This window comes from Tachysurus fulvidraco, chromosome 14 (assembly GCF_022655615.1).
Source record: "Tachysurus fulvidraco isolate hzauxx_2018 chromosome 14, HZAU_PFXX_2.0, whole genome shotgun sequence".
Taxonomy (NCBI): domain Eukaryota; kingdom Metazoa; phylum Chordata; class Actinopteri; order Siluriformes; family Bagridae; genus Tachysurus; species Tachysurus fulvidraco.
The window spans coordinates 7,336,716-7,352,787 of NC_062531.1; the positions used below are offsets into that span (position 1 = coordinate 7,336,716).

At 37.8% G+C, this 16,072-nt stretch overlaps 2 protein-coding genes across 4 annotated transcripts; one reads left to right on the top strand and one right to left on the bottom strand.

Moving 5' to 3' along the window:
• The first annotated feature begins 2,169 nt into the window (after positions 1-2,169).
• si:dkey-20d21.12 (uncharacterized protein LOC556245 homolog) lies at positions 2,170-5,858 on the top strand. Its single transcript, XM_047800123.1, has 4 exons — positions 2,170-2,429; positions 3,627-3,764; positions 3,901-4,113; positions 4,716-5,858. The coding sequence occupies exons 1-4, from the start codon at positions 2,411-2,413 to the stop codon at positions 4,850-4,852; spliced, it is 507 nt and encodes a 168-aa protein (XP_047656079.1). The 5' UTR covers positions 2,170-2,410; the 3' UTR covers positions 4,853-5,858.
• Positions 5,841-13,514, bottom strand: hyal3 (hyaluronidase 3). Of its 3 annotated transcripts, XM_027133225.2 has the most exons (5): positions 13,307-13,514; positions 12,052-12,905; positions 7,355-8,265; positions 6,396-6,485; positions 5,841-6,197 (listed from the first exon to the last, which is right to left on the bottom strand). In XM_027133225.2, the coding sequence occupies exons 2-5, from the start codon at positions 12,053-12,055 to the stop codon at positions 5,934-5,936; spliced, it is 1,269 nt and encodes a 422-aa protein (XP_026989026.1). In that variant the 5' UTR covers positions 12,056-12,905; positions 13,307-13,514; the 3' UTR covers positions 5,841-5,933. The 3 variants fall into 3 exon arrangements, with proteins under 3 accessions (XP_026989026.1, XP_026989027.1, XP_026989028.1); XM_027133226.2 differs by lacking the exon at positions 12,052-12,905; XM_027133227.2 differs by lacking the exons at positions 12,052-12,905; positions 13,307-13,514 and adding an exon at positions 11,449-11,578.
• Positions 13,515-16,072: the final 2,558 nt, after the last annotated feature.

Here is a 16,072-nt window from a genome sequence, read left to right on the forward strand (position 1 = left end):
GTACTGCAAAATACGATTAAAAAAAACAAATAAAAAACATTTGTCGCAGATTCGAGCCCAATCTGGTAACCCTGTATGGATTGTAGCAGCACTAAGGGTTAGTTCAATTCTGCTTTCTTTGGAAACGATTTCAGCATCATCAATGGGTCCAGTGGTAGTAGTGTGCAGAGCGAGTAAATCAGAACGTGATTGGCTGGAGTAGACGGTGGGCGGAGTCACCTATTTGTGGATTCTTGTGCACGTCTTGGCGTTAGAAATGTTTCAAATCCACAAATGCACAGAACGCGATTCACAAATGAGCAGGAAGCAATTCGCAAATAAATACAATTTATAATTTTTTTTATTTGCAAATCCCATTTTATTTATTTGTGAATTCCATTTCTTTTTGTGAAATTTGTAAAAATATTTGTGAAACTCTTTATATTTATTTGTGGATCATAGTGTATTTATTCAGAATAATGAAACAATTCTGACCCCATATTCCACATATTTGCCTGAAATTTACCAGGAGTGTTCCAAATTATGAACTTTGCAAGTAAAATTAATTTTGTTTATTTTTGTTGAACTATGTGTTCGTAAAAGAAATACATTCCTCCTCAAGTCCTCCCGAGTCAATCTGACCCGGCCACATTTAGCACTAGATTTGCTAAACCTGCGCAAATTTGCGTAAAATCTTTAGACCTCACACCTACTAGCATCACTCAGAGTAGCTCAAATGCAAATGAGCCAGGCCTCACAGGTGATGGGGGCGTTTGCACAACAAAAGCAGGGCTGAAGAACTGTGAAAATCTCAACGAGGGGAATCACACCTCGGACCGGCATCTAGTGTTAGTGGGGCAATAGGTCACACTTTTGCCCTTTTCAGAGCAATGAACATACATACAGTACAGACACAAAAATGCACACATAAAATGTCCACTAACACATGCACCCAAAACACACATTCACACACCACACACACACACACACACACACACACACACACACACACACACACACACACACACACACACACACACACACACACAAATTGGGCATTGCATTTCATTAGGCCTCCAGAAAAAAAGGAAACACTTTTGTAAATATTTCACACTTTTGATATGCCTTTGCCTAGCAGAGGAGTGTGTATGAGACATGAGGAGTGTGTATGGAACAGTAAGAGTGTGTATGAGACATGAGGAGTGTGTATGGAACAGTAAGAGTGTGTATGAGACATGAGGAGTGTGTTTGGAACAGTAAGAGTGTGTATGAGAAATGAGGAGTGTGTATGAGACATGAAGAGTGTGTATGAGACATGAGGAGTGTGTTTGGAACAGTAAGAGTGTATATGAGACATGAGGAGTGTGTATGAGACATGAAGAGTGTGTATGAGACATGAGGAGTGTGTTTGGAACAGTAAGAGTGTGTATGAGACATGAGGAGTGTGTATGAGACATGAAGAGTGTGTATGAGACATGAGGAGTGTGTTTGGAACAGTAAGAGTGTGTATGAGACATGAGGAGTGTGTATGAGACATGAGGAGTTCAACAAAAATAGACAAAATTAATTTTACTTGCAAAGTTCATAATTTGGAACACTCCTGGTAAATTTCAGGCAAATATGTATAAGGAAACCCAAGGTATGACACATTAAACTTTCCAGATGAGTCAAATAGACCCCAGGTCTGCACAAGGGTTATATAAATATGATATGTACTATGGCAATGACAAATATAGCACACAATTTTTTATAAATAAAACAGACTATTTTGTATAGATAGGCCGTGAAGGTTTCCATGTCACACAGAGGTTTGGCCTGCCTTGGATCTGAGCTACTCTGAGTGAACAAATGCAAATGAGCCAGGCCTCACTGGTGATGGGGGTGTTTGCACAACAAAAGCAGGAGAACAATGGAGCTGTAGGGGTGCTAGTAGGTGTGAGGTCCAGGGATTATAAAATAATCAGAGATATTCAATAAATGATTACTTATACATTACTTTATTTTGCCTGCATATTACATAACACATAAGGTATTTAGATCCTTGAATTTTTAATTTATACTGTCATTTAATTTTGTTTATTAGAACTGTATCCTCTTTTGGCCCAGAATCTATTAATACATGCCACACGCCCTTCTGCTTCACTGCTGCTATTTTGGGTGCAGGAATGCTGGACTGTCCCACACTGGCTGCTCGTTTTGGTGATATTGGGAGGACATCAAACAGGGCAAGCTGTTTCATACTGAACATTATATATTTATACTGTTTCTTTGTTGTAGAGAAGTCAAAAATTGTACCATTGGTTAAGTTTTAATGAGGCTATGTTGAAACTGAATTGTAGTGTGCAGTGAAAGTTTCATTATACTGGTGGGTTTATGAGGTTTATTGATTTGGGATTAGAAACTGGTCTGGATCTTTCTTTAACAGTGTTTGATGAGGATGCACTCCCAAGGTAAGACTTGAAATATATTCTGTTTAATAACAGAAAATGTTTTAAGAATATCTAAAAAGGTCTATAAAATGATTACTTCTACAGGTATAAGAATTTAAGAGGTTCTCTTTGTTATTGGGATAAGATAATGGCTCCAGAAATCTGTGTTGAAAGCACTGTATAAAATGTTTATTACAACTGACAGCTCAGTTTCATATGTTTAGTTATTGTGTTTTTTGATTTCCAGGGGTGTTAGAGCACAAATATCACTTTGTACGCTCATATAGCATTAATAATATCCAAACTGTAGCTAATTTGATTTGAAAATTTATCCTCTTTTATTCAGTATGTTCACCCCATCTAGAAACAGGGCATGTCATAATATTTCAGCATTATAGCTTTAGAAAGAAGAAGTTAAATCTGGAATCTCAAGCGTTCTCTAGTTTGTTCATATGAAGAAACAAGATTTCTCTTTCTAAGGGTTCCAAGTTATGAAGCAAAGAACCTCCAGGAAGAGGTTTTTTCGAAGAATGTAAAGTACTGTGAATATATAATTGTAAATATTTTCATATGAAAGACAACACCTCCACAGTGCTCCGTTATAAGGATGAAATGTATTAACGTTCAATATGTGTGTGTGTCGTGGTGTGGGGAAATCCCCTCACACAGTGACGTTCTGACATTTTCTTATATATGAATTAGCTTCCTGAAATGAAATGCAAAAAATAAAATGAAGAAAGTTGCATTTAATACTCTATTCAAATTCAATTGAAAATTGACTGTTTATTTGTTTATTTTGCATCTTATTACCTACAGTATATAAAATATTACGTGTAAATCATAGATAATAGCAAGAGGTTAATACTCTCTAGGCAGACGGACTGTCTTTACAGCTGTGTTTACTGTAAGCAGACAGCATATGCAAGGTTATAATTGAAGTTAAAACATTATGTATTGTGACATGTATTTATGTTTTAGACATCATGGAATACAAGAGGGCAGATTTTCATGTTCTTTGGGTGGGAGAGATGGTACTGCTCTCTCCCTATTGCTTGTTAAAATTATAGCCAATTTGGAGATCTACAATTTTGGTCAAAGCCCAAATTTTTTTTACATTTTGTCTAGCTGTAGCAACATCTGTTGGGTTTTTCCATTTCGCCACACATATCTTTCCAATTTTAAGTCATGTCCATACTCAAACCTTTGTTCTCTGAGCAGGAGTGTTGGCCAGATCTCCTCCAACTCCTCCTTCAGCATTTGTACATATCAGTGATAAAGACATGACAGAAATTGAGTTGCACACTGTGGACTCCATCAGTGACCTGCACCGCACACACTCTGAACAACACTGCAAAGGTACCAGATGGTGTGTTTTAACATCAAAATGTGATTAAGAAACAACAAATCTGATTGTGCTGATCTTAACTTGCTTGGTCACACATAAACTAACACTAGGTATTGGCTGTGTTTCTTTATTTTCTGTCTCTGTCAGGTGTCCGACCGCCACGTCCACAACCTCCATCCATCAATGGGAACCTTCAGATGATTGACAGGCCAGTTGTTTGTCAAACAGGGTATCGAATGAGAGGATCTCATTTGAGTCAACTCAATGATATGTGGACTTCCTCTAAGTGCGGCTACACTTTGACATGTGTGGCTGTAGTGCTGATCCTCCTCACAGTCATTCTGATATTTAGCTTCTTAGGTGAGAGAATCTATTATTATTATTATTATTATTATTATTATTATTATTATTATTATTATTATTATTATTTATTTGGTATATTAAGGAATATGAGCGTGGAATATGAACAGGGATTCTTATTTCAAATATCTAAAGCAAGCCATCACAGCAAGTTATACATTTTCACCATACTCTGTTATCTACAAGCAGCTAAAATTTGGTATTTTGGAGAAAATTTTTTTTAATTCATATGTAAATTTCCCCCCAAAATATTTACATATATTTACAATTTGCCATCTAACATTCTAGTCCATGGTAGCTTTAATTCTTCTTTAGAATTCTTCTTTTTTGGAATTATTTTTGTTAATAATACTTTTTAGTCCAAATGGGTTATTTGTGAACAAATCTATGATTAACAGTTAATAAAGGTTAAACATAAATAAGCTTTTAGAGTAAAGACTGAAAAAGTACAATTAAAAAAAAATATTTTTAATCATTGTGCCTGACATGAGTTCTGAGTACTTCACCTTGTATTGTATAATTACTGTTTTACAGTCTGGATTTGTGTGTTTGTGTGTGTGTGTGTGTGTGTGTGTGTGTGTGTGTGTGTGTTGCTCCTTTAGTCCAGCAGAGCAGAACTCTACACAGACTAGCTGAGGCACTGACGCAAAGGCAAGAAACAACAGAAGAAATATCCATCATCTTTCAAGAACTCCAGGCTCTGCGCAAAAACCTGACAGCACTGAAGATCAGACACTGACCTCCTACAAATATCACACACAGATATCTTAAAAAAATATCCATCCAAGAGTATGTCACAATCAAAATTCTATCCATATGGGGTCTGTGTTGTGTAAAATTACAGACTCACTCCACAGGGTGTGATTGACTATAAGGCAATCATTATGACAGAGTGGTATGTTTGTGTGTGCGTTGCAGATCACAAAAGTCAGAATCTAGTCCAATAGATATTCTAAGTACCAGCTGGAGCAGGTAGCTTGCAAAGTGAGATTCAGTAAAGCAGACTAAAGCTAGATTTTGAATTTAAACTCGTTAGTTTTTTTAAACAGCATTTTATGTATTTAAAGTCAACTGGATTTTTTCAACTTATCTGCTTTAGTATATCTATATCTATCTATGCTGAGTGACAGCTGAGGTCGAAGCATATGTTACAAACCAAGTTCAGTATGTGTTCAGGAAATTACAAATGATTACTCCATAGTTAAAAGTTACTGTTCCACAGTGAAAGGAACTGTGTAGATACATGTTCAAAATTGCATAACAGTGGTTCTTTATGTCCTCTAAACACTGACCCATCATGTGTACCTTAAAATCTCAATTTACCACTGTTCTGATTAGCACTGAATGTCACTATAAAAGAACATATACAGCATAAAATGCTAAACAAATGAGATTTACAGACATCTGACATAGAGGACCAGATAATCAAATGAAAGCACTCTGTAACTAACCATACTATACTGATGTATCATGTGACCAACCAAACTGATAGAGATCTCCTAAACAAATGATACTGTTTAAGATCAAGCAAAACAAGCACAGATAAAAGTGGACTCCTGAGCAACACGCTATCTTAGAGAGCTTCGATAAAGATGCCCCAATAAAAACTACTTATTAAAGATCTGTACATATTCTTAAACAGTGACATAAGGACCACATTACTTACTGTAGATCAGATTTTTTTTTTTTTTTGGATAAACAATAAAAAAAAAATGATAAAAGGCTGCTTGCGCTGGAACTGATTTATTACACTATGTAAAATTACATCTTTCAGAATTCAAAATTTAAGAAAGGACATTGAAGTGGCACAAGCACTGGGTTCACTTCACATCCATGAAGTTCTCACACCTCTCTCCACTCCATCCTTCAAAACACACACATTTGAAGTTTGCCCTAAGATCATGGTCAAATTTTCTGCTAGTGTCGAGCTGAGCAATCATGTGACCGGAATGAGGGTTGCGTCTCACACAGCGACCTTTTGCACTGCACATACTCTTGCTGCAATGTGCCACACCCCGATGCAGAGCGTCCACGTACACACCCAACACGGAGCGGATATAGTCCCGAAGAAGAACACACTGTTGCTGGGGTGAAAAATTAATAAAATATTACAATCACAACAAAATCAAATCTGTGTATAATAGTGTATAACAGTGTTAAATATACCACTAGTCTGATTTTCTGTAAAAAAAAAAAAAAAAAAGACTTTGCATACTTTGTACACAAGAACATTTATAATAACAAATTTGCAATTATCAATGACAATTCATTTAAATGCTTACCTTGGACTTGGCAAACGCCATTTCACCCCATAACACTACACCCGTCGCACCTAAAGATGCAACCTCACCAAGTGTGTTCTCCAGATCAGTCTATAATAAAACAGACAAACACAATATAATCAAATACTTTTTGATCCAACTGTGTGTAACAGGAAGATAAATTCCATGGTTATAGGATAACCTCTATTTAGATTAAAAATAAATAAGTATTAAAAAATAATCACAAGAAAACTGGCTCATATATTATATAGTATAACCATTTTTAAAATAGTGTAATATCATTTATTTACTGAATGTTTGAAGTCTTTAAAGCCAAGAAATAATTTACTAATAGTATTTGACATTTAAAAAAAAAAAATCTATCCATTTATTTAAAAATATCTACAGATTACATTTTTGGTTTAGAGCAGAACAAAACAACCCTGAGCATTAGCCACATGAATCCACTCTGAGCTAATGATAAAAAAAAAACAAAAAAAAAAACGACTTCACCTAGTGACAAAATTACGAATGAACCATAACCATCCATCCATCAATCCATCTTCTACCGCTTATCCGGGGCCCTTTCTAAGCTCTAAAGACAGTGTAATCAATGTTATACAACATTTAATAAGCTAGAACTTTGAACCTGGTGTATATTCGGTCTAATAAGTCTTAATTCATTCCTCAGGAGGATTAAATGTAGTGTTGTTGTGTTCCAATGTAATTTTATTATTTTATATTTCCAGATTCTCACATCCATAAGTGAATGAAATCAATTTTAAATTTAGTTCAAGTAAAAAGGGGTATTCAGGGATGGATTCGAAGAGAAGACTAATGTAAGTATAGATTTTTACATGTCAAAACAAGCCACTTTAGCTTTAAATAATTTCCACCATAAGCGGAATTACATTTCTTGAAATGTAGTGAAATGACAGCAATGCATCTATTAGAAAAACAGTGTGTATTTGTGAGTATACCTGGTTTAAGAACGTCAGTGTTCTGGTAAAAGCCACTCTAGCATAAGGTAGAACAGGAAGTTGTGGAGATCCACGTCCATGCTGTGATGCCACTCGGAATGCCTCTAACACACGGTGTCTTACCATAAGTCGTGTGTTTGGGTGTCCCGCTAGATTGAGGTGCACATACACACTTGGGTAGAGTGCTGTGGACTGCTGCCATAAAAATGACAATCTGTCATTCAGTGCCACTGCTCTAGGTTTGCACTGCCCAGTGTACTCACTATCTACTGTCCTCTGGTCATTATAGCAACCAGGGTATCCATAAAACCCCCACAATCCCTTGGGACGAGCCTCAACTCCGAGTTTCAGCGTTTCTTCCATGTAGGACCGTGCCGCTTTCTCAAACTCAGTCATTGCCAATGATGTTACTTCCTCCTCAGACATATCTGGATGCTTCTCTCTTACCAGTTGCTTAGACAGATCAATGTAGGCGTGTCGGGTTCCGTAGTTGCGGATCCATTGAGGATCCCACTTCTCCCAGTCCACCACAGCCAACCCGCTGAAACTATTCTGTAGAAGCCCTCGGATCTGTTCCTCTGATAGTGCAAGGTGTCTGCCAAGATTGCCCTTCTGAGGAACCCCGCCATTCACACTCAAGCCCTCACGACTGATATATGGATACAAACCAAGTTGGCATTCATAAAAAAGACTTATGTTTTCACCTTTGAATCTCTGTTCTGCATTGTATATGATGCCATGCTGGCGCAGGGGCAGTGAAACGTCAAACACACGCTGGCATTTTGAAGTAGGCATGTTCCACACTACTGAAAAACCCTGTTTCCTGATGACAGAGCCACTGTCTGAAACAATGCCACTGAAAAACAGGGTGAAGATCAGCAGTGAGGACCTGCAAAACAAGATGGCTCTTCCTGTGGAACAGACACAGCACAATCACAAATCTAATTTAGCAACATTCAAACACAAACCTTATTTAGAAAAATGTATGTAAATTATTTTCACTGTAATGAAAACCATAAGGGAAGCAAGTCAGACACAAATCAAGTCATATCTTTAATTATAAATACAACGTTATGCGGTTTGTTCCACTAGTGCAGTAAGTTGCTTCCTCACATCTGCCTGTGTGGACTTTCTCAGCATGTGCTCAGGGATGTAAATACCACTGATTATCTCCTTACAATAACAGATGTCAAGAGGTTATGTATATTACACAGCACGTTCTTCAAAGTTAATGAGTTGGAAACAGGAAAAATAAGCATGTGAAAGGATCTGACCAACATTGACAAGGACTGTTGTGATGGCTAGATGACTGGGTCAGAGCATCTATAAAAAGTGGCAGGTCTAGTGGGGTGTTTTCTGTATGCAGTGTTTAGTATCTACCTAAAATGGAATAACAAAGGACCATTCAAAACTGGTGACCTGGTGGCAAGGTCATAGTCACCCAAGTTTCATTGATGCACATGGGGAGCGAACGCTAGCCTGTTTGGTCTATTCCACAAAAGAGCTACTGTCACACAAATTGCAAAAAGAGTTTATGTTGACTACACCAGAAAGGTAGAACAGGTGGTGCAGCCATATTAGGCTGCGTAGCTGCAGATCACTCAGAGTGCCCATGCAGAACCCTGTCCACCACTGAAAGCCCCCACAATGGATCAGTGAACATCAAAATTGGATCATGGAGCAATGGAAGAAGGTGATCTGGCCAACATATGAAAGATGGATAATCAAGTAGTCCCAGGTCCAATAAGAATCTGAATAGCTTGTGGAAATCTTCATTGTCATCTAACAATTCAACATACCTACTTTATCCAGCTTGCATGGATGAAGACCAAACCACACATGTAAATGACATCTGAGAGGAAGCTCACTCTGATCTCTGAGTTTATCTCAGTGTAGACAAAGGAATAATGGTAAATCAGCCAGTCTGTAAAGTATGATTGTAAATTTGAACTGAAAAATTATGCACCAACCAGTCACATGAATACACTACTAGCATCCGCTGCTGACATCAATCAAGATCACACAATTTCAGTGGCTTTCACACATTCTATACGATAACGAAAGAAACAAGTTAGTCAGTTATTGTATGAAGCAAATACAGATGCTGAAGTGACATGGTGGATTTAAAACTGGTTGTCATGAGCTCGAGACAGTTTACTTGTTTGTTCTCTGCTAGCTCTCAACATGCCTGGTTTGGGGAACACTGGTCTATTAAATGATGAGAAGACTGCAACTACTAAGAACATAGAGACAGCCTTTGGCAGGCAGCATTTCTTGTGACCTATGAAAAATGAAGTCAAATATACTCGGTGATAAATAAACTATTTCATAAAAGGACACAAAATAGCCTTATTGCAGTTTTATTTCAAACACAATACAAAAACAATAATTTATCCAATTTAATGTCTTGGCAGTGTTATTTGGTATAAAGTCAACATGATGGCATGTTTATAAAATCTTTTAAAACTCAGAATGCTATACTAAGGCACATTCAGTCACACTTCACAGAGATAATTTCAATACTGATTATTTATGTTGAAATACCCTGAGACATAATAGACCTTAAACACACTCTGATGTGTGTGTCTATGTGTGTCTGAGTGATGCATGTCTATATCAGATGTTCTTGTGCATCCAGAAAACAGGCAGTCCTCGAGGATCTGTGTATGGTGTCTGTTCCAGAGTCTGTTCAACAGGAACCCATAAAGATGGGGGAAGAGCTGGGGCAGGTGGTGGGACAGAAGGGGAAGGGCACAATGGAGAAGGAGGAAGTTTGGGTGGTGGAGGAGGTGGGTGGACTGCTGAAGTAGAAGAAGAGTGGGAGGAGAGATGAGAGGGAGATACAGAGACTGTATTTAGCAGAGGCGGAGGGGGAGGAGGGGGAGGAAGTGGTGGTAAAGGGAGATTATTGTTGGGTACTACTGTATGATTCTTCCTCTCTTTCACCACACTCTCCTCACTCTCAGCTGTCCTGCAAAACTTATGCAGAAGTTCCATCGGCATGAGGGAGGCCAACGTGCCCACATTCTGTACAGGTTGTGAGAGCTCAAAGCCCAGGTGGGCATAGAAGTACTGCTTATCGTGAGTGGTGAGGTAGAGCCGAGTGAAGCCTCTGGTGCGGGCATAGCACTCCACTCCCTCCATCAATGCCCGGCCATAGCCCTGCCCCCGCAGCTCATCCCGTACCACCACCGATTCCACAAATGCACTTCGGCTGCCTAGAACACGCGATACCCGGGCATGCCCTATCAACATATCACCCTTTAAGAGGACAAGACATGCTGGGTAGCTGTCACTAGACTGGCGGAGCGAGTGGAGCCGTGCTCCCATGCTGCGCTGCCACTGGGTGTTCAGAAGATCAGCACATGCCTCCAGAAGGTCCCAGCGATGGTGAAGAGGGACGATAGAAACAGCCGAAGGGCTAAATTCACCGTCACACCTGCACACATGGCCATGGGCAGGAATCAACATGGGGATCAAGGTTTAAGAGCTTTTAAATGACATTTGGATTGCAGTGGGGTGCGGTTAGATTTGGTACAACAAGCTTCTTTCTGGGTTTCAAGAAACTGACCAGAAATGTAAGATTTGCGGTCGGTTTAGTAATGAAAGATGATGGTGGAAGTGTTAGAATGCAATATTTGAGAACAATGCAAGCTCTGACGACATCATGCCAAGAATCGAGCAGAACTGTGTTTCACATTCTACTTTTCACATTCTACTGCATATACAAGTCTACATTTTTTTAAGAAAAGGGAACACAAATATAAAAAAAACAACAGTTTGCAAAGATCACCTCTCTCTTGCAAATGATTTGTCTTGCAATATTTTGTGTTCCATTTTCATCAAAAGTGTTGACCACACAAGGGCAGTTATAGATGCTTTAACACCTCCTGACCACAGAAATGTTGAGCATATTAGAGAATTCACTCACAGCCGTTCTCTTTAGCAGAGCTGCTTCTATACATAATGTCTATTAGCATTACATGTATGGTTTTATTAATTTAAGTGAATTAGTTTAACTAATCAATAACATCATCTTGGTGACCAATAATTTATTTTTTCCATTTATAGATACAAATGTAGTGCAAGCCTACCCAAATGTCTCTCACTGGCACGTCACATATAACTAAATAACTTTTCCACAGCTACCATTTACTACAACAGTATCAGTATCAGTATCAGAATCAGAATTATTAGCCAAGTGTGTTGACACACACAAGGAATTTGGTTCCAGCAGTTTGTGACTCTCAAAGGTACAGGCATAAATAACACTATACAAGAAAACAATGCAGACGATGAGATACAATATAGACATAAAATATGAATATAGAATGAATAAAATATCTAAAATATGAACAATCAGTTATGAATCGTTACATTAATTAAACATTTAACATTAACGTAAACAATCATTAAGAGGAATGTCTGACAAGTAAAGCCAGAATTTATCTTAACTTGGTAGACCCAGAGTGTCTGTGGTGTGGAAATAACAATGCTGTATTTCTTGAAAGTAAAACACAATTAAACTCATGATCATACTAGAAGTAATGTTTTTAATTTCCGTTACATTTTTACAACCCAACAACGCACACATCTCGTCCATTTCAGTACTATTTAGTCCTGACAGTCGGCCTTTAAGTCTTAAACTCTCGCTAAGCTACACTGTTCCGACAGAAAGCAAATGCCTATAGACTTACCCATAGTGATGCGTGTCCAATAGCAGCAAGACCAAAGTGAGTCTCTCACACACTTTCACAGCAAAAAGTGTTAGTGAAATGTCATCAGAATCAGGAAATAAGAAGTTGTCTATTCATACTTGAAGGTGTGAATTGTTTAAGTTTCCTGAAACAGCTTATATGTTGAGTTTATAAGCTTATAAGTTCAGTTTAAGACTTTTTAATTTGATTTAGCAGAATTGTGGGGTAATATGGTGAAAAGAGAGGAGAGAAAACATTAGTTAGGCAATGTACATTGTGGCATGTCATCACTCAGACCAGCTAGCATGAACAAAGACGTTTAGATAAGAGCTGTGTTTCATGCTGGGTCTCACTGAGAATTTTAACCTCATAAAGGCTTGTTACTAAAGAATGCATGTAAACATGAGGTGATACCAACCTGCAAAATACTAACGCTGTGGTTGAACAGTAGTGTTGTTTGATGTGTGCATATTATTAATATATATACTATACCCATTAACGTGAAAAAAAATGATCAGACTGTCTTTTTGTCTTTTGTCCTGCACCTTCTCTGTGTCGTGCACCGCCTCTGTGTCTTTTGTCCTGCACTGTCTTTCTGTCTTGTCCTGCACTGTTTGCACCAATTTGCACAGATGCACTTTATGTGACTAGGACCAACTTAAGCCCTTCTTAGCTCTGTCTTTGTTCTATGTAGCACCATGATCCTGGAGGAATGTTGTCTTATTTCACTGTGTACTGTAACAGCTATATATGGCTGAAATGACAATAAAAGCTTCTTGACTTGACTTGATAACAGTGGCAGTTATTTGACGTTAAACTCAAACTGTGCTGTACGAGTTGACCAGCAGAGGGCGCTGTAAATAAACAGAAAAATGAAGCTAACTTTCTCCTAATATGGTAGTCTCAGTGTTAACATAATAATGAACGTTTAGTAAAACAAATACCAGATATTAAAGTATAACTAATAGCCAAACAGTTAGCTTTAGTGTTTAAACGAGTTTTAGTGTCAGAGTTTAGAAATGACATTCATAACAAAGCTGCAGTTTAGCTAACACTCACATGTCATGTGTCTAACAGATTCAACCTAGGTTTTTTTTTTTAATTTACATTTTTTATATCTAGATCTTATTATCAATTTATAATTTTGGTGACAAAATTTAAGCAAAACATGATATTAAGCAGCATTTTCAGTGCATGTCATTACAAACCCTCTGATACAGTGTTACAGCTGGTGTTTATGTGATAGTTTACCCACATGTTCAGTTTCTATCCTCCTCTCCGTGGTCACACAACTGGTTCCAGAAAGACATGTCTAAAGAAACAATCCTGACTCTAGATTAAACACACATCACGTTACAGAAATGAACTTCATGTCGATTTGCCATAGCTTCTCTAAGCAGATTGCTGACAGCACCACGAGAGCGCAATGAGTCGGTCACTGCACCACAGCGCCCTCTGGCGCACAGGAGACCTGACCAGGTATGCAGTACACTCAATTTGTGATCATGTAAAGGTTTTGTTATCATAGGTTAATGTTCTATAATCTCTGATAATACATAAGATATCTTACAGAGAAAACATGGTGGTAGATTTTAGGAAGTTAACCTACCAAAGGCTATGATGGTTCACTTCTACACCTCTCTTGTTGTCTATACTCACGTCCTTTAGAGCTTTGTTTACCAAAACTGCCAGCCACAGGAACAGTTTCTTTCCCTAGGCCCCTTATCACCCTGATTAACAACTCACCATAATTATATTCCCTGCTTCATATCTATAAGTACTGCATTATCAGAACTGTCAGTCATTACATTATACATGTGTTACACACACTACTGCTGTATATTGTACAAAAGCATAATATTACACAATACTGTTATTTACACTACCATGGACTTCTCACAATTTATGTACATAACTGATCTGTCATATATTCTGTATTCATATTTAATACTCAAACTGTCTAATGTATCACATCGTCTGTATTGTCTTGTCTTGTATAATGTTATTCATGTCTGTTCTTTTAAGTCACAAACAGCTGGAACCAAATTCCCTGTGTTTGTCAGCACACTTGGCTAATAAACCTGATTCTGATTCATCACCATTTGGTATTTTGCTGCCACTGGCAAAGACAGGAGCAAAATGCAGAGTATTTCGTTCTGCTTAAAAGGTAATCAGCTGCAAGTTACCACCTCTTCTGGATCTGTAACACCACATACACAGTTAACACATCAGTTAAGATTGTGGCTGACCCTCTCATCCTGTACACAATCTCTCTGAGGATCCCCTCTGGCAGAAGAGGAGTGTCTATAGGCTGTGGTCTATAAAGTCTAAAAATTCATGCCAGAAAAACAATTTCTTTCCATCCGCAACTGTCCTAATCAACAACATCCAGGACGCAGCACGGTCTGTTATTCCCCTCCATGGACATTAATAAACTACCCCACCACTACTCAGTCACATTACTCAGTCCACTATTGTATATCCTGCACTAATGTAAACCCCCCCCCCCCCGTTGTAATATATGTAACATGTCTAACTGTATATTTGTCACTTTGCACATCCTGCATTACTGTACAATTCATGTCTCTATTCTTGCTTACATCCAATTGCTTGTTTTTGTAAATTTTTGTTTATACACATTATTTTTTTTATATATAACATTTGTTTCCTATAATTATGCTTCTTCTCTATTATTACTATGCACCAACACACGAAGACAAATTCCTGTATATGTAGACCATACAGTACCTGGCAATCAACCTGATTCTGATATACACAGAATACCTTCTCGAGCTTACAGATAAACAAACATTACACAAATTTTGAGTGTTTTTCCACCTCTTTAAGCTGCATTGAGTAAAATGAGGGAATGTTTAATTGTATAATGATAATTTTTTTAATTCTATTGTAGGCAACAGCTTTTTTTCATTCGTTCAATCATTTTATGTAACCCGTGCATCAGGGTTGTAGGGGATCCATGTACAAACACAGGCAAGTTCAATTTAGACGTTCTACTCATCTGCATCCAAAACATCACATACACAATACTTTGGAGCTGTGAGGCAGCAGCACTTCCCCATCTGCTTTCCTGACTTAATATATTTGAATAAAACAACATTTTGGAATCTGAGTTACTAAATTCCCATGACCCGAGGTAGTTCGGATAAAGCGGTAGAAAATGAGTGAGTGAGTTACTAAATTCAAAAATCTTGCGCTCTGCTTTAGAAGATTCAAAGCAACATTACATAACAGTCTCAATATTAACACCTATTTTAATTTTCAGTTTACATCAGTCATATTTAACTCGCCCTCCTCCTTCTTGTTCCTCTCTCTTTTTGTACTTTCACATACTTCCAGCAGTAAACTTCCAGCTGTCATGAGCACGCTAACAAGACAATAGTTCATTAGGATGGTCCCTGGACATCAGCCCACACAAAACACTAGACAGTTTTATAGACTCTGATATGCTAATGAACATTAGCTGATCCCCAGTTTAACCTACAATCATTTTCCATACCACAATGAGGAATAATGTGCGTGGGGGGGGGGGGGGGGCTGTTACACTTTTTCCTTTTTCACACAGGGTCACGTAGGTTTGCATTTTGTTTTCCCTTAATAATAAAAACCTTGCTATCTACAACTAATATTTACATTTGTTTGATGATCTGAAATATTAAACTGTGACAAACATGCAAAAAAAAAAAAAAAAGAATTATCAGGAAGGGTGCCAACACTTTTTCAAACCACAATGGAGAAATTATGTTATACAATGGAAGGATTAATGTGAGAAAGTCCTTAACATGTGAGGCTTTAGGAGGCAGTACTACAAAACTCTTGTGTTCAGGACTTCCTATAATCTGTAAGAAATCTGGTTTCCACTAAGGGCTCTAGGACATTATTTTCACACGGCTTTGTCTGGGGTCAACAGACAATGCTAATCCAATCTAGATGTGTTTTGTGGATTTGACGGCATATAATTGTGTCTTTTAAAGGTTAAAGGTTAAAATCTGGGTTGCTGTTA